Raw genomic sequence first — 24333 nt, forward strand, 5'->3', positions numbered from 1 at the left:
TGAGCTCTTCCAACAGCTCCCTCGGTACCCTTGGGTGGATCCCATCAGGCCCCATGGATTTGTGTGGGTCTATGTAGTACAGCAGGTCACTGGCCATTTCCTCCTGGATCACAGGGGCTTCATTCTGCTCCCCGTCTCTGTCTTCCAGCTCAAGGGGCTGGGTACCCTGAGGACAGTTGGTCTTGCTATTAGAGAGGCAAAGAAGGCATTAAGCACCTCAGCCTTTTCCTCATTCTTTAATCCCGTGTTTCCCCCTGCACCCAATAAAGGATGGAGATTCTCCTTAGCCTTCTTTTGTTCCTCATGTTTTTGTAAAAACATTTTTGTTGTCCTTAATGCCAGTAGCATTCTAGCTGGGCTTTATCCCTTCTAATTTTCTCCCTGCATAAACTCACAACACTCTTGTAGCATCTCCTCCTGAGATGCCTGCCTCTTCTTCCAAAGGGGAGAAACACGTGGTTTGACGAAATGTAAAAGCTGGAAATACTCAACTGCTGCCTAGACTAGAACCTGTAAAATAGAGATGACTTCTTTTTCAGTCCAAAGGCTATCCTTCTCACTGCTCTAACCCTGAAACTTAATCTTCCAGGAAAAGTATCCAAGCGAAAGGTATGCTTCCCAATGTTAAAATCCATTTTTCAGAATTTTTGCTACATCAATGTCTTTTGCTTTTAGTATTTATTTTATCATAAAACTCATTTATCATGATATTTCAGGTCTGTTTAATAATTTTCTGAGGTCCTATTAGTCCTCATGATTTCAGGTGCTAATGCACAGGTTGTAAATACCCCAATCTACTCAGTACGCAACTTGAATGAACAAGATCTAAGCGACCTATGAGACAACAGTTCCCTCCTAAGAATACTGCTTGCAATATATATTCCAAGCTTTCTTCATCGCTGTTTGGTAGTTCTGATGCCCCTACAACAATGACAGCAAACACACCTCTGTTTAGAATTTAAGAACTTCTCTAGTCTTCACAAGGCTAACAGAAGCAGGAAAACAGGAGCTGAACAAAAGCTTTTAGACAGGAAGCAAAGCAAGGCAATTTTGGACATTTGTGTGTTTTAAACCAAGATAGGAAAACCTCTAAAAAGTGGAGACTTAGAAACACTACTCAAGGAAATGCAAAGTTAGAATCCAAACTGAACCTGCTGCTGCCTTCCTCAGCTGTTAAAAAGAAATGAGGACTATGACAGAAAAAAAGTCCCTGAAATCTACAACACATCTGTTATCAAACAGCAATAATGTCTCCAGTGCAACAACATGGGTATGTGGCTGCTACAAAGTGAACATGCAGCAGAAGGTCTATAAAAGCCAGTTCTGTGTGTATATACAATAGAACAGTGTAAAAAAACCAGGGTTTTGGAATGTAGTGAAGAGGCACTACTGTTCAGAAATTACAGATATGGATATGCATGTGAACAAAATGCCTATGATTAATCACTTATGTTTAAAAAATAATCTTAAACTGCAAAGGGAAATGGGACAAAAAGAGCATAAAACACATGTCAAGTTTTGTCCTATTGATCACAATATCACAATGCACTGCTCAATCCCCCTCCAAATCAAATCCCGTCTCAAGGGCTGCTTCATTTCCTGTGTTTCTTTTCCCCTTTGTAAGTATATGAAACTCAAAACTGCAACCACACACTTTAAAATCATTTGGAGTAGAAAACTGAAAATATATCCACCCCACCTGTGCTTCTGGGCTGCTATTCATGGAAAAAAAACCCCACCTTTCATTAGATACAGTTCCTCAACTAAGGAGGAAGAATGTTCCTGTTTAAACAAAGTTGCTTCCTTCCCTTCCACACACATAATCCTTTGCCAAGAAGCCCAGTTGCTGTATGTGTACTTGAGAACTTTCTCCCCTGTATCACTCACCACCTCCTCTTTTTCCCTACTCCTCCTCCCCCAAGCACAGGTTTTGCATTAATATTCCCAGCCTTTGTTCATTTACATTGCTTTACACCTCCTCGCCTTTTCAAGGTATTACTGAAACAAGTTCTGACCACAGCCTTATTACTGTCTATTAAATATTCTGCTCTTTTCCACTGTGGAAGTCCCAGGAATTACTGAATTTCAGCCAGCTGCATTTTAACTCATTTTCTCTTTCTCAAACATTTGGCTTCCTGAAGTTTAGCAGATGCCTTAAAGGCCTCTCTCAGCATTTCAGTCCTGACATTGGGAGATTATGAATGCTGCCAAAAGTCAGTTTAATCCTATTTTGCTCAATCTCCAAACTGATGTTGATGTTCCAAAACTATTATCTGGTCTCACTGACAACTGAATCTTTAGTATGAGGAATCACTTCCATACCCAAGAATTCCTGCTACTATTGTTACAGTAGACACCAGACCAGGTAAAATCCTTTCAGATGCTTCACCCTATATTCAGGTAACAGTTTATCAGTCTCTTGCAATTTGCATATCTTAATGACTATCTCCTTCTCTTTTTGTTGTCCCCAAAACTTCATAGTAGGTGTCACTTTCATTCCCTTTCTGAGGGTTCTTTACCTAAATTTATTCATTTCACTGATCACTGAGGTTTAAATGTTACTAGTGCTATTAAGTGAACAGGCTCATAGAAGTCTATCACTCATCACAGGAAAATATAGGAAATTTCCTAAATTTCCTCCTTAACATTATACAGTTTTTAATATTATCATTTTTCTTATTACAACCAGGCTCAGTTCTCACATGCCAATTAATATTTTAATTCTGAAGCTTACATTTGCAGAAAAAAAATCTGATTGGACTGACATGGCCCACCTTGATATACCAGTATCTTTATTTCACATAATGCCTTCCTGTCAAACAGCTGTCCCTGAAAACACTAGCTCCATGTTCTTCATTGCTTCAAAAGATTTAATGAAAAATCCTGAGTCCAATTCTTTCTTTAAGATAAGATTAGCTTCTATAGCCATAAAACATAAAAAGAACAAGATAAGGTAGGAGAAGCTATAAACTCGCTGTCCAACAACAGGGATTTCCACCTGCCAAAATACTACATTGAGTAACTGTACTATTAATACAACTCTTTTGCTGCAAGAATAATTAAACCTTGCAAACCTCCTCTGTGCCATACTTTTAACATGCATAATTTTAACATGCACTTTAGGCAAGGCATTCATTTGATTAGACAAACAGAAAGTCAAGTTCTCTTTAAGAATGAGGAATTTAAGCATTATGGAGACAAAGGCTTCCTATGTAGTTTTTTGCAAAATGCAGATTATGGATCTTTCACAATATTCCTGCCTTTCAGTCAGTTTCACAGCTGAGCTGACTGAGGCCAAAATAAACACAGCATTTAGCTCAAGACATTACAAAGAATACATTTGGCAGGGAGTTTAAGCTGGGATGCCAGAAAAACTTGTTTTGAGACACAATCACAGCACTCCTGTCCCATTGCAGATATGATTTTGGGAATCTGACGTATCTAGAGACGTGGAGTTGCAATGTTCTTACCTATCTGGAGAGGGTCTTTGACAGCCCTCACCCGGAACAGCTGCTCCCCTCGCTGGAACTCATCTGCACTGCCATTCGCCAAACAGGAGTACAACCTGCGAGAGAGAAACACAACATGTCAGGGTAGGTCTGGGTTTGAGAAACTTCATAGTATTATCCTTTTTGCTGACATGACTTTTGAAAAATCCTTACTATCTTTAATATGAAGTCCAGCTTTCTTCTGCCATTTCCACATTACAATTCAACCACAAAAATCATTAGTCTCTTCTTAACTAGCTTTGTGTAAAAGCCACTGGCATTTTTAGGAATTACAACCCAAGGCTCTGAAATAAGAACTCACTCATTCATAGACTAAAATCAAGATTTTATATACAGTATAATTCAAGGTCTAATGTTAGCATGCCACAGTAAAAACTCCTTCTAGTTAATTACCTGAGTGCTCATGTGAGTATTTTTTACACCTGTGCTCATCAGAATAATGAGCATATACAACCAGCTGGCTGGCTCTGTTCCCTCACAGGTGATCTTACATCAGCACTTCTGGCATTACCCCCCCATCTGACACCGGAACCTCAGACAAATGTATCCAAGAACTTTCAGGAGGATTCTTTCTAAAAGAGTATAATATCACTACTTTGCAACAAAATTCTGAATGCACAGTCACATCAATAGGCCTCCTATAGCATAAAAGCTTCAGCAAAGTTTGGAAAAAGATCTAAAAGCACAGAGTTTTTGACTTTGTACTCACACAATTAATGTGGAAACATAAGAAATACAGTCATCTGACTGTATCCACTGATTACAGACGTACTTAGCAAATTCTGGTTCTCCTGATTACACCAACAAAAGGCCTGCAGAGCACACTGAGCCAGCCCTCCATGGCAATTTCTGAGCCCAGTTAAAGCTCTAACTCCAGCAACAGATTCAAACTGGAACAATCATTTTGTAAGACTAACAAAAGGACAAAACTCTACAAACTAGTTACCATTAGGCAAATTAAAGGGCGCATTTATTCTGCTATAATTTCCACACAGAACCTGGACATGTACATGTTTTTCCTGGGACACATGCAGGGCAGCTCACCCCAAAATAAAACCCAGTATCACAGCATATCACACAGTAAACTATCCATGAATTACAAAAGGCACACAGGAACTGCAGAAGCACCAAATATATGGGACATCAAATGGACAACAATTCTCCTCTAGTGAACGGAACCTTTTCTTAATCATCGATGGAACAGAAATAGTATTCATTACCTGATGTCTTCCTCATTTTCTGGGAAACTCCAGAAGGCGATTCGAAGTTGCAGTTGCTCAGGCACTGGAGGATAAACTTTCTCCACCACCTCGAATGGAATGTGAAATGCAACCTGTTTTGCAGACAGTTCCACCAATGGGATCACCAGCCCATCTAGCAAGACAAGAAACAAAATGCAATGAACCACTCAGACAACAAAACCCATGAGAGGCTAAAGAGAGCTCTAAAGGGAGCTCTTCCATTTCCTCTCTTGTCTCATCAAGTTCAAGACCATTTTTGACAGTAAAAGGCAGCACAGAAATCTTCTGGAGAATTTCCTCTCAACTTTATCTTTGTTTTCATCCCCTTAGGGCAGGGGCACACATTCCTAAAAACAAAGTCCTTGGCCAAAAGAGCTTCATTAGCCTAGCAGACTCAAACTTTGTTGCCTGAGAAAACCGGTACAGTTTAACAAGACTTAAGGTAACCAAATATTTTTCATGCACTTCTGTTAGAATGTGGCAGCAACGTCCTGTGAATTCCAAGAGATTACACAAAGAACTATTACAGTGTATATGCATAAGAAGCAATGCAAAGGTTCTCCAGGAAACTTCAGTACTGACTTTTTTGTCGACATTCGGTATTCACCTATTTACAAGTTTTTAATTTCAATTAGTATTTGTTGGTTTATACCCTTCACCACGCTCACCTTTCATACGATATCTGTCTTTATATTCCAAGTTCTTTACAGAAGCAACTGGGAATTCACATGTTAATGCAGTGGTGAGCCCACGAGGATCCTAACTGAAGGCACTGAGAGCTTTATAGAAATACATTTAACCATCACCTTTCTACAAAACTAACTCCACTTCTTATGTTTTTAAGTGCAGATGAAGATTGCTTACCATCAGGTTATGGAAGTCTTATGTTTCTGCTTTGCTCTGACCCAGATTACTCTTACATAAAATGCCAAACTTGTCTTATCTGCAAGTACCTCACTGCTTTACTGAGATCACTTTTTGATCCATCACTACAGCAGCCTTGGTTTCCCCCACCCCCCTCACCCCATCTTCCAAACCCTGTTGCCAAGAGCCTCATTAATTCAGTTTCAGATATTCAATGTTATGTTTCTTTGCCTCCCAAACCAGTTTCTAAAACATCACTGGAAGCCAGAATGTAAACCAATCTGGCCCTCAGCTTTCTGTCCCCATCGGCCTCCAGGCAACACATCAAAGGAAAATTTAAGCCCTGATGTCAGTAAGCGCTTCCTCACCCTCTGCCTAGAGACACCCTCCAGTCCCAACAGCTGGGAAAGAGACAGGACAGGAGATGGCTTTGAAAGTGCATGCACACAGCAAAGCAGCCAAAGTCTCCCCCAGTACTGCAGACCTGTCAAATGAAGGATTATATAAATATGGAAAGAAAACACAGTTTTCAAACATTCACATTTATGATTATTGCAGTGAAATTAGATTCATTAGGCAGCACTCCCTTCTCCCATATAGAGTCAGTCTTTCATTATCAGGGTTGTTTCTCCATCACCAGTGACTTCTACTCTATGTTATAGACCCAGCCTCTGTTTTACAGTGCTATAACCCCATTCACAAATGTGAGAGAAGCAGATTGTAAAATGAACAACGGAAAAACGGAGCACCCCTTTCCCTACAGCTATCAGATAAACTTTTTGGCAGAAAAGTCATCTCATTTCCACTTCTGACAACCAGAACAGGTGTAAAGCTTTCATCAAGTCACTAAAGAAATGTACTACTTTTAATTAGTCATTAAAAAAAAGTATTGTTTTTAATTAGTGCAACATAGTTAAATTCAGTATAATTCCTGCTGCTACAACAGTAGTAGATACCACAGAAAGCCCAAACTGAGGCACTTTCATACTTGAAATTACTCTGATCAATGAAATGAGAGGTATTTCTTTTGGTTTAAACTGCACCTCTTGTATACAAGTACTTTATTCAAGTCTTTCAATACACAGTACTAGAAAAGAGATTACACCTAAACAACCTCTACAAATTACAAGACTCAAAAAAGACTTCAGTCCTGAGATAAACACCTGCACATTTTTCTAAGAGCTGCAAGCCTGCAGCTTGGATGATGTTCCCTTTTACAAGGATTTGGTGCTGAGTATGAAGGTTAGATTAGAAATGCTGAAGACAGACTAAGTTGACAAAAAAAGCAGCAAAGAAAAACACATTCTGCTTATTATTTTATCAGTACACCTTATTTACTTTACTGTTGTGATGGACAAGGACACACATACAATCTAAGTCTCAATGGTACTAGTAGAGTAGTACCTGTACCACTACTAGGAGTAGTAGTACAAATATTGTGATCACCCTCCAACCTCTCCATTACATAGTGTGGCTGTTCTCTTTCAAGCTAACTAAACTAGCTCAAGAAAAACACTTGAACAAGTCATACAGAAACTACCTCTCCTGAGGAAACATTTCTTCCAAGAGGGAAGACAACATGAGCCCTCCCCATCTGCTCCAGCACAAGTCTGGCACAAGTCAGCCAGCTTGATTTTCACAGTAAAACACTGTGAACTAAGGTAACAGGCTGCCTTTGCACTGAACTCTGGTTCATCAGCTGTACTGTGTCAGTAGTAATCAGCAGAAGACGGGTGGCCAATTATCTGGCATATCATAACCCACAGTCAGACATTCAGAGCACACAACTTAGACATCTTCAGAATAAGGCGAAAGCAGTAAAACCTAGTGGACAAAAAACCAATCACCTTACCTATAAGATCATGCATCTTTTTAAAATCCTGAATTTTCTCCAAGGAAAGAAACATGCAAAAAATAGTGGAAAATAACTGAGAAGTAGAAAACAATTTTTCAATCCTACTTTAAGGGTGAGTGAATTCACAGTGGGTAACTTGGCACATAATGTAAATGCTAAAATTAAGAAGTTCAAATGCCCTAAGTTTCAAGGGGGTTGTCCTCTATGCAAGCCTTATCTAGAGTATCACTCAGAGCATTAGAGGGTCTTTTTCCACTGGACCTCTTGTAAAGTCAGCTGGACAGTTCTACTTAGGTGCTTAAACTAGACTTTGAATACTCTCATTTGAGTCCTAAACAAAGAGAGATCCATTCAAAAGTTTATCTCTAGATACACAAACCTAGGGTTGGTGGATTCATACCCACCTGTATCAAAAGTCACAATCAATAAAACAGACAAAAGGTATTCTCAGGTTCTATAATACATACTGTTAGGAAGAAAAAAAAAAAAGGAAGTCTGCTAAAAAAGTAAAGGAGAAACCATCTCAGCTGTTGCTCAGAAAGCAAAGATAGGTAGAGGAGGGAAGACTGCAAATGTACTATTAAAAAAATTATACAGCACTGAAATCAAAGATGTAATACAAATTTGACAAATACACAAAATGAATCTACCCAAGGAAGAAGATAAATTTACATTGTGGAGCAAAACTAGCAAGAATCACTGTTTGTTCTTCAGAAGCAGACATCATGACCCAAGCAGAACAAAGGACACATTTCAAGTCCTGGAAGAATAAAGTCACAAGCAAAGCATAAGCAACCTCAAACAATTCCCACTTACAGGTTAAAAGACTAGCAAAACCCAGGTCAGGAAGGGATTTTTAGAGGCCATCTAATCTATATCTCCTACCTAAGAAGCAGGATCAAGCATATCTCAACCATTCTGAATTCTGAATTACCTCATCTATTCACTGCCACACAGAACATGCAGCTTTGATGAGGGCTATCCTGCCCTTTTTGCTACTATTTTATGTGAATTACAGGTTTGATTTTTACAGCCATTTTATAACACTTAAAATTTTAACATAGATCTAATTGTTCCTGTGGAACAACAATAATGAAAAACCCTGACCCTAAAACAGCCAACACAAGCTATGTACACAAACATGCATTCCCACCAGCGGAAACAACTTCTGTGCCAGCAGGGCTTGCTGACATAGAGATGCATGTGTTGCAATTGCTTAACCATTCCTAATACAGGGTAGGCTGGACTAAGTTGCAGGCAACAATTATTGATAAAAACAGATCATGTTCAACATATTATTCCTTCAATACAATAACTGAGTTACCATGATAGACAAATAGAGAAGAAACTGCTTGAATAATCAGCAGAATAGGGGCCATGAGAATACCAAAGTTATTAAAGAGAACAACGAATAAACAACTGGGCTAAACACTGAACATATTTGTTATCTAATCACGTTATTTCCATTGAGTTACTTTCATTTGACATATGACTCTAAAAATAAACTACGTGTACAAGTGTATGAATACAAGTGCAAGTGAAGAAATCTCACAGGAAGAGATAAGACCCAAAGACAGGACACTGCTTTTGCTATATATACCTTTAGAAAAATGGCATGTTAGGCTGCATTATCTTTTTAGAGACAAGTCTACAGCTTTGGTCCCCATCTCACCATTCAGGTGAGATGGCTTCAGGCCTAAATGTAACAGAGCATAACAAAGTAATACAACTACACACAGAACAATGAGATAAAGAAAATTAAGTGAAGCACCTCTGATATTCAAAGCTAAAATGAGAATAACAGTAAAACTAATGGGAAATATGCAGAGTGCATTCTTGACCAGCAAAGGAAGTGTGTGGGGGATATTATAAAACCTGCTTTACAAACCTCATTTAAAAAATGGTAAACATTACATTGTTTTTTACAGAATTTTCCATGTAGATAGATAAAACTGTTACTGTAGAATGCATTTAAATAATTTCTGCTTTTTTTATTTAAGTGCCTATCAGTAAAATATCCCTTGGCTTAAGTCAGTGATTGTCTCTCTGATATCCCTTAAAACCAAAATGTGCGGAGAATTCTCATATACGGGCAAGCAGAGCAAGCACTACATTTAACCATAACATACCTAAATCAACTCTTCAAAAATATTTGTTTTCTTACTGTTTTCTGTACATTTCCTTCTAAAATTCTGCTGCTGGTTTTACTTCATTCTCTTGTTCTTTTTTCCCCTCAGAAATTTATTGTCAGAGTTGATGTCTGTAAGAGGTATGCGCTAGAGAATTATATTCTTTCAGGATTCAAACTTGACAAGAAACATCAAAAAACTTCACCTTTGCCTTGAAATCTGTAATACTTGAAGGTGAATGCTGTGACTGTACTTTAAAAAACTTTCCCAAGGTGAACATCGTAAAATAAAACATGAGCCTTTTAATTAAATATTTACTCGTTATTTCAAATAAATTATATCCAAGGCATTTAGGCTATTATGCATACTCCTTTTTCTTCTTCCATTTTACCATATAATCAGCATCCTATAAAAAGCAACACGTGTATATAAAAATAACCAAAATCCACCTCTGAACTGAGGGTAAGATACATGGTATGTCACAGAAGCTTTTCACAAAAGTCTGAAAATAAGATACTTTCTCTTCCCTGAAAGGCATTTCCATGCTTTTCAAGGCTCCATCCACAAGTCACATGAACTTTAGTTCCCACTTCAAAGAGTCATTAAAAGCAGAACTGATTCAATGGGTCACAGACACACCACCACCAGCAGGTTTTCTCTCACATTAACATTTTGCCCGGGTAGGTCCCAGCTTACAAAGTGAAGAAAAAGAGAACCTCTTCATAAGTGCTGAACTACCATCCTTGCAGCCTCTGTAAGCAGTACAGGTACACCTGTGTTCATGTGCTGCTTTGTGCCTTTCAAGCACAGTCATGTGAGATGGGCAGCGAATACCTGCCATACAATCTCCCAGACTGCAGACAACATTCATAAAAAATACAGCAGATCTATAATGCACTGGTACATAATACATAGAAATGATGGAATATGAAGAGCATCCTTGAGTAATCTTGGGATTACAATCTTGAGAGTAAATCAGACTAAGCACACTGATGTGTAAGCTTCATGATGCAGTCACAAACAGGACAGCTGTTTTCAAAGAGTCAAAGGAAAAGTTCTCCACCTAACTAGAAGAGATATTGCAGCTATTCTGTGCCTGTAAGACTTGGAACATATGAAGTACTGAACCACAACCACCAGGGTCCAGAAGGAAACTGAATACTTAACAAAAAATGCAACTGAAATAGCTAACATAATTTTAAACATACAAAGAAGAGAGAGGTAACATATAAGCACTTAAAACAGTACAAGTATTTACCTTTAAACTACCCACATCAAAATGGGTTAAAGTTAGGGGAGAGAGGATTTGGGATAAAAGAGTGCAACTAAATTGAGCAGCATGAGAAACTTCCGTTGTATAAGCTCACAGATGAACTGCTGGAGCAGCTCCAAAGCTATGCCATATAGCAAAAGAAAGATTAGCTAGACATATGCCAAGAGAAGACTAACTAATGAAGTGCATTAGATAATAAAGAAAAACTCACTTCAAGATGCCCTCTGTCAGGCCTGTATTCTGATTCTTATAATTAAGAATTAATTTCCCTTCAAAAGATCATCACTCTCTTGGTTGTAAATGATCTTTTCAAATCACACAGCTGGTCTCAGTGGTGTTCAAAGTGAACACATACACACGCACATCACAGATTGCTTCAGCCCAACTGGAGCTGCTGTGGGCTCTTACAGCAGCCCAGCAGACATGCCAAGTACTTACCAGGCACCAAGAATGAACCTTCATGTTCCAAATACAAGAGAACAAACTCAACTGGCAAGCCAAGTGGTGAAGACCCCAAGACTGAACCAAGACCCTGCAACATCAGAACCTGACAGTTGAACAGACACAGGGAGCTGCATCTGCACCCAGTCATAGTCCAGCCTGACCACATGCAGGATGAAGCACCTGAAAAGCTGAAGACACACTGCAATATTCAAATGCTGACTCCCAGCTGTCTTCAATTAGCTCTGTCTTCAATTCCCCTGCTTCAGCTAATAACTCCATGCCATTTTATACAAAGGGAAAAAACCCACAATGTTCCTTGTAAAGAAAACCAAGAAAACCACAGTATTGCTAAAAAGTAGAAGTTTATTTTTCTTTCACAGATTAAGCAAACTGATGTGAAGATACAGGTTCCTGATGCCCCAACCATTCAAGAGTGTCAAACGTAAGAAAATAAGCAAATCCTTGACACTGGAATACTTGCTGTAGCAAGTTATAATAAAGTTACAGCTATTTGTTTCTCAGGTGCTAACCACTCCAAACCAAGTCCCTGCACCACACCTCAGCATTCACAAAGCCAGCTGCAACAACAAATGGAGAACAGTAGCCTCTGGTGGAATTCATTTGTGTGAGTTTTTCACATGCTGTGACAGACCAAGAGGGTTAGACAAGACAAGAACAGGGATCAAGTGATGGGACAGCATGCTACAAACGCTGCTGCAGATTGACTGTTAATCAAGCTCAGTCAGAAAACAGACCCAAGGGAACATTCTGACTTTAGGGTTCCTTTGGTTTTGTTTTTTCTCAATGTTTCTGTACTTTTAAAACATTCACATACTCGTAACAAGCAGGTGCAACTAAGCAGATGATCTAGCAAAACCAGCAACGACAGGGCAGTGTAATGCAACCCTCAAGTATTTCAGGCAGTTAGCCACAAGAAAATCTCTAAAATGGCTTTCTCCAATAGGCTTCTATGGCAGGATGATATTCTCACCACATAAGAATAAAAATACTCATATACACACACACTTTTTTTAATAACTGAAAACAGAGCCCTACAGAGAACTAAGTGATCAACAAATCAGCAAAATGCTCCAGAGAACAAAGTATGAATCATTAGTACATTGATTTGTTCACAGGATAAAGGAAAAAAAAGCACAACACCAAAAAAACTATCAGGATTGTTTGTTTTTATTTTTCTGTCTATGCAATTCACTTGTTAAATTTGCACATTACCCTTCTTACTGCCTGTAAACAGTGCAGAACTCTCAACCAAAAGTCTTGGGGTTTTTTTTAAATTTAGAAACAAATCTTCTTCTCTTGTTTGCTGTTTTCTCCCTCCTCGTTCACTGCTACTACCCCCGTAAGCTTACTAAGAGTACTAAAACCCTAATGGGATCTGTGTTTACAAAATGTTCTTATACCTCTTATTTCCTCAACTAGAGTTATACAACTCTATCTGATCACATAAACATTTTGCAGCAGCAAAATGACACTGAAAATAATGTCAACGAGTAGCAAATGTAGATATTAGACCACGCTGAAAGCAAAAAGAAGAATTTGGGGGAGGCCTACATCAGCCCTAAGCCACAGAATGACATTTTTATGTACAAAACAGTTGAGAAGACGAATAAGCAACATAATTTTTTCATTAGCATTTACTGGATAAGACTGATGAATTCATAGCCACAAACCATTAAAAATACACATCCCAGATGGGCAGATTATGGTCCAGAACTAGAAACCTCACACTTAACTGACAAACTGCAGCAACTATTACTACACAAATTCCGTTACAACCATCACGACATTTTAAGAATTGCCTGGGGTTTTTTTAATCCATTGCAAATGGCTTGTTTTATCACAGGAGGGTGTCCAATTCACCCCCCAAGTCTCCACCACCTACAGCACAGAGTCAAATTTCATCTGAATTCAATTTTTGAAAATTGGTTAAAACTACATCACAAACAGCTCATACATATAAGTAAAAATATTTCATGGCTCATGCTATCTTTTTTTGCTGGATTTAGATTTTCCTCCACAATGAGAGAAGTATATTATGTGGCTGACTCAACACACATATCTCCTGACATCATGACTTCTGCCTCCAAGATTAAGATATTTTAGGAAGCAAGAATTAGTTCCTTCTATAAGGCAAGCCTGAACATACATCAAAGTATCAGAAAAACAATACTCGTTTTCTATTTGCACACAAACCCTGTAGAACTGCAGAACACAGTATATTGTGGATTTAGAGGGGATGAGTGGGTGGGGTTTTTTTCAAGTGTCAGTATTTTAAACCCGTTAAGCCTTGCAGTTCCCTTCTGGTCATCTGAATTATTTTAAAAAAAAATTTCTGAGAAACCCATTTCATGATGGTTTTCTACATTCATTCTCCAGATGCAAAGAGATAAAAAATACCAGCTGACTTAACTTTCCTCACCTGTGGAGAAATGGTATCACCATCATGGTAACATCAAGCATAGGGACTGCATCCCAAACCAGTTTATATTAAAGAACCTGAGCACCTAACAGAGGAAAGATCCCACATACTCAGCACAACTATGGCTGTTTCAATATTAGACTGAGTTAAAAACTATTTTATCTTGATGTTACTATTTTTAAAGTTAAACATTTTAATTTACATCTTTTAAGTATTCCAGTCTCATGCCAGCTCCTGGTGACACTTCCACAAGATTTCATAAGGCATAAAAAAGAAAGCTGGTGAGGTTTTATAATGCTAAGCAATAACTGCTCAGAGAACTAAAACTTAGAAGATGCATGACGTGTGTGTAAAGTCCAGGAGTCCTAACCCACTAAGAATTTAAATCGGTAAGAGTATGCCAAAAATCCCACAGCCATGTCTTAACTCTTCCTAGAGTAATTCATCATTTCTTCCTGCTAGCAAAAACCTTCTGCCAGTAGCAAAACCTTCTACTGCATAAAATGGCCATAATCTAACTTCAGAAAGGCTTTCTTTGCGATGCTGTAATTTCCAGTGCCCATCCTTTTAAAGCTAAAACAATGTTGAAACAAGCAAGCAGGCACAGTAGGGAGGGTTCTTATGTTAGCCTACATAGCACACACTAATACATGCAGCATTTTCTCTTCCTGAATTTCTATTGGTTAGTGGGCAAAATATTCCTCTTTCTTCCTACACTCTCTCCAAATGAGACTTCTCCCCTGATAATCAGGCCTCCCAGTCCTGTGCCACACCAGAGAAGAACCTGAGACCCATGGGGAGCCATTCCATGTCCTCTGACTACCAGAACAGCTACTTGGATCACCTTGTCAGACAATCCAAACACAACTTTGTTTGGAAACTTCCACAAAATGATTCAGAAACATTCTTTAATCCCACACGAAGTATCAGTGTTTGCCATAACTGACTGCAACAACAGCAAGCAGAAATACTGTTACTCTTGTCACAACTTAAACAACAGGGAGAAATTACAGTTTAACCAAATAATGTGGTACTGGCATTACCAGGGGCAATTTGAGGTGCCCAGTACTGCTGAGCAGACCTACATCAGAAGAAAAAGACTGATGCTTTCTGCTACAGGACTTTTCAGAAAATTACACAAGAAACAACTCTTCCTGGCAGGAGGCTACAACGTATGTGAAGAAGGACACAAACTTCTCAGTACCTTTTTGGAGCAGCTGCTTGTTTCTACACCTCCCAACTCCATCTGCAGTCTCTGTCAGCAACAACACTTTTAAGAGGCAAAAAATCTGAAGGAATTCTCTCTTCAGAGCAGCATGAGATGTTAGTAAGAAAAATAACCACCCTGTCAATGTTAGACCTCCTTTCACCACTACTAAACATGAACTAGGGAGTGTCAATGTGCCCAAGTAAATTTTAATTGCCAAGGAGCTAAACCTGCTGTAAAATCATCCCTCTTAGTGGACAGTAAAAGAGCTGCACATCTGAAAACTTTTTCTGCACTCCAAGGATCAGCTGTCTGAACAACAGATTTCCCTTCTTTCCTTAAAAACTTGTCGTCTTTACGCCCGTAAAGCATCATAGCTACAACGCTCTACTGTATTAGAAAGCAGATCTCTACAAAGAAAACCACTTGAATTACATCTTCAGAATGTCAGTTCACAGAAGTGGAAAGTTACAAGCTATGTTTGGTAATGAAAAACACATTTGATGCGGAAGGGGATAAAAAATGAAACCAAAATCCAAGATTTGGTTTCATGACTCCAGGACAGAAACACCAGCACATTCCTCCAACATTAAAAACTTGAAGTCCTAAGATCCTACTCACCTACATTCTGCCTCATGGTTCACATAAGATTTTGTTGCAAATGTGTACAATGTACCTACAGAAACATCCTCTCTGAGCAAATGTAAGAACCTCTTCAAATACAAGTCAAATCCAGATCAGAAAGGTGTTATTTTCCATTCGACCTTATTGCTTCTCCTAATTAATAACTGAAAATCTGCACAGGGTTGTGCTGATGAAACTGGAGTAATTGGAGTATTCAATGGTACGTTGATGCCTTATGCCAGTAGTTCTATTTGTCTCTTCATAAACTCTGCATCTTAAGAGCAAAATGTCAGTAAGCTTTTTTTCCTAAACTCTCACCCACTCTAACATGACTGAGATCCCAAAACTGTGCTACCAGCATTAGGCAGGCAGTGCAGCATTCATAACTTGACAACCTCCTCTGGAAATTCAGACAAGAAAATTCTTAATCCAAACACTCTTCCATTTCCCTCCCTAAAAAAAATAATTCATTTCATAAAAAGAGCAGCCTGGGCAAGCAACCAACAGCTGTTAGAAATCCTAAAATGAACAGCAGATTTTTGTAAAGCAAGACAGACAGTGCTACAAAACACTGTATTCATGCCAGTACTGGCCAAGGTTTCATGACAAATTGGCCAGCTTGCATTCAGAATAACTCTACAGCTGATGAAGCAGATTAGCTTCAGGCAAGTCATTTCCCCTGCACTGTTACTCCTCACTCTCACCCAATTCAGAAAGCATCCTGCACAACCAGGATTGGACATTCAGAGCACAGTCTGAAAGCAAGGCTCAGTATTACCAGTTATTCTCACTTTTGCCCCACGCAAGGTATTTTAAAAGCTCAGAATTCAAAATTATCTCCAGTGGCCTATGACAAAAAAAACAAGCTACAAAGACCAACTAGGACCAGATATTTTTTCTGAATGTAGATAATGGAACATAAATAAAAAAGTCTGAGTCTGACTGCATCACAGCTGAGAATCAATTTCTCTCAAGAAGTACTGATATGTTTCCAGACACAAAAGGAAATCACACAAAACACCACACAATCTCTACTATTTAATATGCTGCTCTTTACCATTAGTAACCACCCTTAAGTATTGCATGCAAAATTAATCTCCAACCAGCTTTTTTCATGTGTCTAAATAAATCCCAGAGCAGTATCACTTGGCCACCAAACAAATACACTGGCAAACACTGAAGAGCTGCATTACTGAGTGTATCAGCATGACATTAAGCCAATTTTGTTGGGGTTGATGGGAAAGTTATTGTCTGAAAAGAATAAATAAAGGATGAGGCATTCTCACCTCTAAAGTAAAAAAAAATAGAATCATAGAATCAAAAAATCAGCTGGGTTGGAAGGGACCTCCGAGATCATCCAGTCCAACCCTTGATCCACTACTGCTGCGGTTACTAGGCCATGGCACTGAGTGCCACATCCAGGCTCTTTTTAAAAATCTCCAGGGACGGAGAATCCACTACTTCCCTGGGCAGCCCAGAGGAGGGATTAGTTACAAGCATGTCTATTATATTCAGTGCACAAAAATAACAACAAAATCATCCCTGGAAAACTGTGAGGCACTGACTAATGGCAGTCCATTTTATGGATTTGGTTAGGCAAACCAATAATATCTCCCAGGATCTCTCCAACACCACAAGACTGAAGCAAAGTCAACCCATCTTCTGAATACGACAAGAACATAGTTCCTGTTCAAAATTGGACAGCAAAACTAACTCCCTGTCCTTAAGAAGGATAAGTAGCTTTGCTGACCCATGCACTACTGCTTTAAATGCAAGCAAGTAGTCAATGAAAACTTCCAAAGGCATTCTGGGTCAAATACAACTCATTTCTCTGTGTCAGATCACCTTCTCTTCGAGACATGCATGAAGGTTACATGCAGGTCTAAGCTGCAAAGATTTTTCATTTGGAGCTCTGGTAAACAAATTTACAGTTACATTTCTCTTCTTCTCCCATCTCAGTATTTACTGACCTAAATAAGAGGTAGGAAATGCAAGTACATGAAATATGCAACAGGAACTGCAAACAGCTCAAGAGAATTACTAAATGATGCCATATAGACTGAACAAAGGTATCAGATTCTCAGAAAACGTTGTCATTTCACTTGTACACCTATTAATTACACAGTACATGCAGGACTAACATGAAGCTTAAATGTCAAACCCTTACCAATAATTTTTACATTAGCAATCATTTCCTAAGAGCATGGAACTTGAGCATTCAAGTCAGGCAAATGTGAGCACATATTCAGAACAGTAAACCTGAAGTCTTACAAAGACCAGAAAAAAGACATGGACAGATTCCACAAGTGCATACAATACTTGGTACTCAGAGGTTCAGCAATTTTTCTGTACTCCAACAAAGAACCTCATTTTGTCACACACATTGACAAGATGCCAGTAAGAATGGCTTGGCTGCATGTAGGCATTGTTTTAATGAATATATCTAAGAAAGAGTCTAGATGGTAACTTGACTACTTCTATTTTAAGGTCAACTCACTTTTTCTTTAGTTCTGACTAGGGAGACATGCTCAAAGCAGCATCTTTAGAGATCTCAAGCCAAAGAGAAAAGCTGCAATTGACTTTTTCCAATAGTTTATCTGGGGGGAAAAAAAACCCACCAAACTAACCATACTAATTGCATTTTAAAACACTGGTGTTTTCATTTTCAGATCTCCACCAATTAATTACTAATGTCTATCAGTATTTCTGGATAGCAAAGAATGATGACCATCTGCTTAAATTTTTCATTTTTCTGAACAGAGGAAGTCAGAATCAGTTGCCCAGGTGTTCACCTGCCCACTGCTTCAAGAAGTCACCACCTAAATGTTGCAACTTGGGAGAAAAAAAGTACATCTGCATGTCTTCCTGTAAAGACTCCCTTGACTTGCAGACAAATTCTGGGTAATATTTCTTTTATCACATTATCTATTTATATTTTTGTAAAAAAATGTGGACTTTCTTTTCTATATTGTTTTTGGTCTCTGACCTACCTCCTGTTCATTCTCAAGTATATTCTCCCCTCTAGCATCCAGCTTGGAGCCTCCCACAAAGGGAAGTAACTTGGGAAAAAAATCTCTAATGGTCAAGTGAAGTCACAGAAATTCACCCACGTTGTAGAATACTAGCAAAAAGCAGACCCAGAAAATGCAGGTTCTGGAATTGAGTAATCTGCCAAGAAGTGAAGATGCATCTTAAGAGTAACTAAGCTCTTATTTTAAATCTTCTACGGCTTTCATCAGGGCAGGAATTTCATTTTCTTCTACATGTTTTATAATCTACCAGAAAAAAAACACATCTCGACTTCTGGCCTCTATCAGCAACACTCCAGAAGCGGCAGGAATTTTTGTTTTTAGTTTGATTCCCCACTGCTTTGCTGACAGGTGACCCCAGATACACAGAGGGGCACAGCTGACACAAAACTAGTCTCCTACCTACTCTTCCTGCTTACAGCCCCTGATCATACAGATATCCAAACACACTAATTTAACAAAATAACTTTTGGTGCGAGCCTGAAAGAAGTGACATAAGCAGTACTTCTGAGCATGAAAAAAACCTCCTAAGTCTGAAAAGAGAAAGCTGTTTTAACATGTGCTGAGTAGAATACTGAATGATCAAAATACATTTGCATTTCATTATAGAATTGCATTTGCCCAGATAACCACACACGTGTGTAGCTTAGCAGAAATCCTGAGATTTTTGTCTTCGTTTTGTTTTCACCTCAGGACAGATCTAGTTATCTACAGGTAAAAAATAAAGATAAAAATTAAAAAAAAAATATTTTAGCAATGAAGAACAGGTGGGGAAAAAAGGGATAGGAGGAGTTAAAGAAAGGGATAGGAAACAAAGGGAGAGCACAATCCAGAGTCTAGGATCAAACCTGAATCCTTATCCTTGCTTCCCCAGAAGTAAACATGCCACTGAGAAGAATAACCCCTACAGGTTCAGTGAGCCTGAAATGCAAATAGAGCCTCTGTGATCTCTGGTCATTCAGCAGCACAGGGATTTCCTCAAGGTGAAAGGAAGGAGAAAAACACAAACAGAAAAATCCATGGAAGCCAGGAAGAAAGACAAGCAGAAAGATGAGACAGGAGAAAATGAGACATTGCCCTGTAGAAAGATAAGACATTAAAATATACAAAGAATGTTCAAGACTTTTTGGGAGGAGAAGAGAAACTTAACTAAAGGAAAAGGCCAGAAGACCAAAATGAGAGTTAAAACTGGATTGGTAATTTAAAAAATCTCAGCAGTAAAAAAAGTATCATTTCCTGATAGCTTCTTCTTTCCTGATAGTTTCTCCAGTGCCCATTTCTAAATAGAAGGGTACACACACTCAATTGCCTCAGAAAGGCACAGGAAAATGCAAATGAAGAGGTAAATTAAGAGCAGAGGCACAAATAAAGTAGAAAAAATAATCAGTTGTAACTTTGTTATACACAGGCAGTAACAAAACAGCAGCGAACCACGGAGTCTTCATTTCCAGCCTCACCAGGCTCAAGGAGTGGACATGCTTTGGATGACACCAACATTCTTCTCCTCAAACACCAAGAGTCTGAAGAGCACACTATGAATTTGAAAGAGACTACATGGTCCTCCTGCTGTTTTATGAAGCTACCGCTTGAACATGGGTTAACTTCGATTTACTAGTTCCTGGCAATCCTGAGGAAGAAGTGTTGCTCTCTAAGCCATATATTCTTTGTCTGTATAAATCAGTGAAAATCAGTCACTGTCATTTTACCAGTGTAGACACGGCACAAACCTGGGTCTCTAAATCGATCATATCTTCACCTCAGGCTCTGTATATTCTCTGCCAATGACTTCCTCTCTACAGCTTGTACTTCTGAGGCACTCTACCCAAAACCTAACGTTGTGGGCACTCCTAACAGTTTGAAAGAACAAAAACTGTCCGGGGCCAGAAAATGAGGATATTTTCTAGGAAAGCACTGCCTGCATCAATTCTTAGTTAAGTCTGGGGAGGTTTTGCAACAAGCTAACAGAAAAGGAAAGGAAAAAAAAGTCAAGTTTTCTTGCTAGCTGCCTATTGAAAACTGATTCAACACAACTCATCAGTGCCTTCCAATCGAGTCTGGTGTGAAAGATCAAATACAAATTGAGTGAAAATATTGTGAACACACTATTTAGAATCCTACAGTATTAATGGCAACTTCTTAAGTGTTTGGTAAACATTTATGCTTCAGAAACTGTGAAATAGAAAGGACTAAGGGTGGGAAACCTTAGAAGCTTTCAAGAAGAAAGAAAGCCTCAGTGAGTATGAAGAGATAATAAGTGTACTTGAACATTTATTCTTATAACCTCTATCACAAAAATCCTTATGTGAAGATAACTGATGACAAAACATCTGCAGAAACACCAGACTTACTTCAATTACCATTGAAAAAGACTGTCCAGAAAAGTGGAGAAAAGGCAAATGGGTGCATTTGTTGGCAGAGAGGCAGCAAAAGGGTGGAATGTAATTTCATACAGAAGAAAGTGAGTGGGAGCCATAAACCAACTTGAAGAACCAGATGGTTTTGAATACATTGCAAGGACATTGTTTTTAAAAACACCCATTCACCTGAACTTCACAGCAGAATCCCCTGTCTGCTTGTGCAGCTGAGAGCCTCTGGTCAATGGTATGCACAGGCAATGGCCAAGTATCAGTCAGAAGCACGAGCCCATTCGAAATTTAAACAACAAGGGGTAACACAAGCAATCAAGGCAGTCTAGCAACAGAACAAGTCACTCCTAAAATAAATGCTCAAAATTATGACAGGACTCCTGGTGTTCCCAAAACTGACATGTTTCCTCCAGGATTTCAGTACAGGTGAATCAGTGGATAGTAGTTTCAAAATCCAAGGGCATCCATGAAGTGGACACAATGTATTCCACCATCACCTTTGCAATTCTATATTTAAGGGGAAAATTCCTTTCTACAGTGTAATATAGGAAAACTATATGAGAACTTTTCCATAACAAAAATGAAATGAGAAAAAAACAACCAATTATCATTCTATTTTTCCAATGTAACTACTTAAGATACCTAACAAGCCAATGGAGTGACTGTTAAATTTACAGCAAGCATATAATAATACTAAAAATAACCCAAGAAGAAAATAAAAACTTGCAAAAGGTAAGAAAGCCTTTTGAACGTAAAAAGTATGCAAGCTGTTTGTTTAAGAGGACTCCTCAGCCAACAGCACTTCCATCAGTCTCAGGGGGAGTCTCTCTGAACTAATTAATGAAGAACTGGACACTCGCAAGGACAAAGCAAAAACAGCTGAAAAAGTTAAAAATGCTTTCTATTACATAACTTGTCTGACTGATTCCAAACCAAAACACAGGCTAAGCTCCAAACTGCAGGAAAAGGTTAACAGAATACAGTTCCTCTTGTTTTCTCTTAGCATTTAACACAGAAGAACCTAGTGTCTAACCTCATTTTTTGTTTGCAAAGGCACAGTAAAATGGCAAACTGTGGAAATAAAACCACACAGCTCAATTCAGAATTATCACATTTGAAATTACTCATTACAACTGACAACCTCAGGACCCAGCAAGTTCTCAATACAAACTGTCTTTTCTGACTAAAAGACACTGTCAAAAAGAGGTATTAAAAATAACAAAATCGGTACAATAGTTCTGAAATCCAAGGAGATCCCAGATGACAGAACCCACATCAGACCAGATTCGCTGGCAACATGCTGTGTACAGTAAAGTCCCTACAAGTGTTCTGTATTGGTAATATCATATGTGACTTTGTAGAGTGAATAAATAATTATTTAGGCAGCAAATCCACATTCACATACTTCTCAATATAACTCTGACCAGAGCCTGGGCATTTAAGGCAAGGACCTTAAAGTAGGCAACGGTATCCTTTCAGCATGTCCCTCTTGTTAAAGTACAACTCTCATACAAAGGAATTAATTCTCTCTACAGATAAAACCTAAAATATATACAAGCCTTGCCTATGCAGGTTTGCAGAATCCAGAAGAGCAACATCTCAATATAGTGTAAACGATTACAACTATCACAACAATAATGTTAGCTATTGTGTTTCACCTGTCAGAAAAGAGACTGAGGATTGCAAATATGCAAAATCTACTGAAGCAGCTTTTCATTTTAACTCAACAAGTGGATGACAGCAGAGAGAGCAACTGCTGCTTGCCTGTAATTTGGTCAAGAGAGCTAAAGGAACTAGGTCAAGACCCAAAAGAACACACAATCATACACTCAAGAAGTTAGCTAGAAGCTTTTCCAAGCTGAATAGAAACAATCACCTTTGCAAACATCATTTCATACACCTCTGACAAACTAGAGATCTTTATTTCCACACCAGTATGTTTTCAATACTTTAGCTTCTTTCCAGCAAGTTAACACATACAACAAGACCTAAAGCAAAACCATGAAGTACATAAGCTTTGCCCTGTGCCTCCACATCTCCACACTCACAGCTTTTAAAAACATGCCAACACAGTTCCCCGTCTTTACACCAACAGAATGTTCCATACTAAAAACCAGTGGACCCCAGTAGCAGGATCCAAGAGTGTTATCCAATTTGACATGTATTCAGGATATCTCTCTCCCTTGTTTGGGGTTAGGGTGGGTTGTTCAGTTTTCATCTTACTGTCAACCCTAACCCTGACTAATCAGGAGACACTGGAGGTTTCATATCCAGAACTTCGGACAGTTTAAATTTATTAAATTTATTAAAAAATTAAAACTTAAGCTGCTCTGTTCTATGTTTAATGCAAAGTGTACTTTCTGGTACCGAACCAGTGACAACTGAACATTTGTCCATAGAACACCATGGCCAGATTTCATCACAATTCAACATAAATTGCATTCTCTGTTCATGTAAGGCCAACATTCAGAAAAGAATGAAGTTCTGCAGTTCCACACAGGGAGATATTAAAGAGGCAGGTAATGGTCACAAAGGTCAGCAATAACAGGAAAAGTACTGAGACTGGGCTGAAGAAACAGAAGGACATGAAAGGAAGAGTGGAAAAAGCTTGTGTAATTTCTGTTAACTGTGTATCTGGCTCTGCTTGATGTAAACACTGCCTGAATTCCAGGATCACAATGCAGTGGGATAACGAGAAAAATTAAGTTTCATTAAAAAGAAAAAAAATCAAGCAAAGAGCTAGTAGCAATACGATAATTAAAAACAAATTTTAATTGCTAGTGTTACTTATTTCCCTGTCTGCTATTAAAAATAAGTTACTATCAACAGAAAGGAAATAAGTCTTGAAACAGGCATACTGTTGTTTGCTGACTTCTTTGTGAGAGTCTTAAGGCCCTCTTGCTCTACTACTGCAACATAAAGAGCTAATTTACTAGAAAAACGTGAAATGTCAAGAATCAGGCAAGGAAAAAGGACTGCTCTATACAATGACAGCTTACATGGCTTTACGTGAGTAGTTTCACAGCAGTTAAAAAAACCTCTATGAAACCCTGGTGTACTTCAACAAAAGCACAGTTATTCCCAGGCCAGTCTGCAGTTTGTTCATAGAAAACTGTTTTCGGATTTCCAAGAGCAATCACACAGAACCTACTCAGAAGGGCAGCATCACAATACTAGAGAGCACATGCAGGTGAAAACTCACCCAAAAGACAGCTTTGTCTTAAGATTACCGGTAAACTTTCAGCTTCAATCTGTGGTCAAAACTTATCCTGACAATGATCCTACATGTGACTTCTCTTTACTGCTTTGACATTCCTACTGCAGATCTCCTCACCTACCACCCCTCTCCCTT

At 38.6% G+C, this 24333-nt stretch overlaps 1 protein-coding gene across 2 annotated transcripts in view; it reads right to left on the reverse strand.

Moving 5' to 3' along the window:
* ZSWIM8 (zinc finger SWIM-type containing 8) overlaps nucleotides 1-24333 on the reverse strand; it is a 58554-nt gene that overhangs the window by 33586 nt on the left and 635 nt on the right. For both annotated transcript variants that reach the window (XM_064663755.1, XM_064663754.1), the window contains exons 2-3: nucleotides 4730-4883; nucleotides 3471-3565 (exon numbers count right to left, since the gene is read on the reverse strand). In XM_064663755.1, the coding sequence (XP_064519825.1) occupies nucleotides 3471-3565; nucleotides 4730-4883 (249 nt within the window). The remainder of the gene's footprint in view (nucleotides 1-3470; nucleotides 3566-4729; nucleotides 4884-24333) is intronic.

Source organism: Pseudopipra pipra, chromosome 8, assembly GCF_036250125.1.
Source record: "Pseudopipra pipra isolate bDixPip1 chromosome 8, bDixPip1.hap1, whole genome shotgun sequence".
NCBI classification, from domain to species: Eukaryota; Metazoa; Chordata; class Aves; order Passeriformes; family Pipridae; genus Pseudopipra; species Pseudopipra pipra.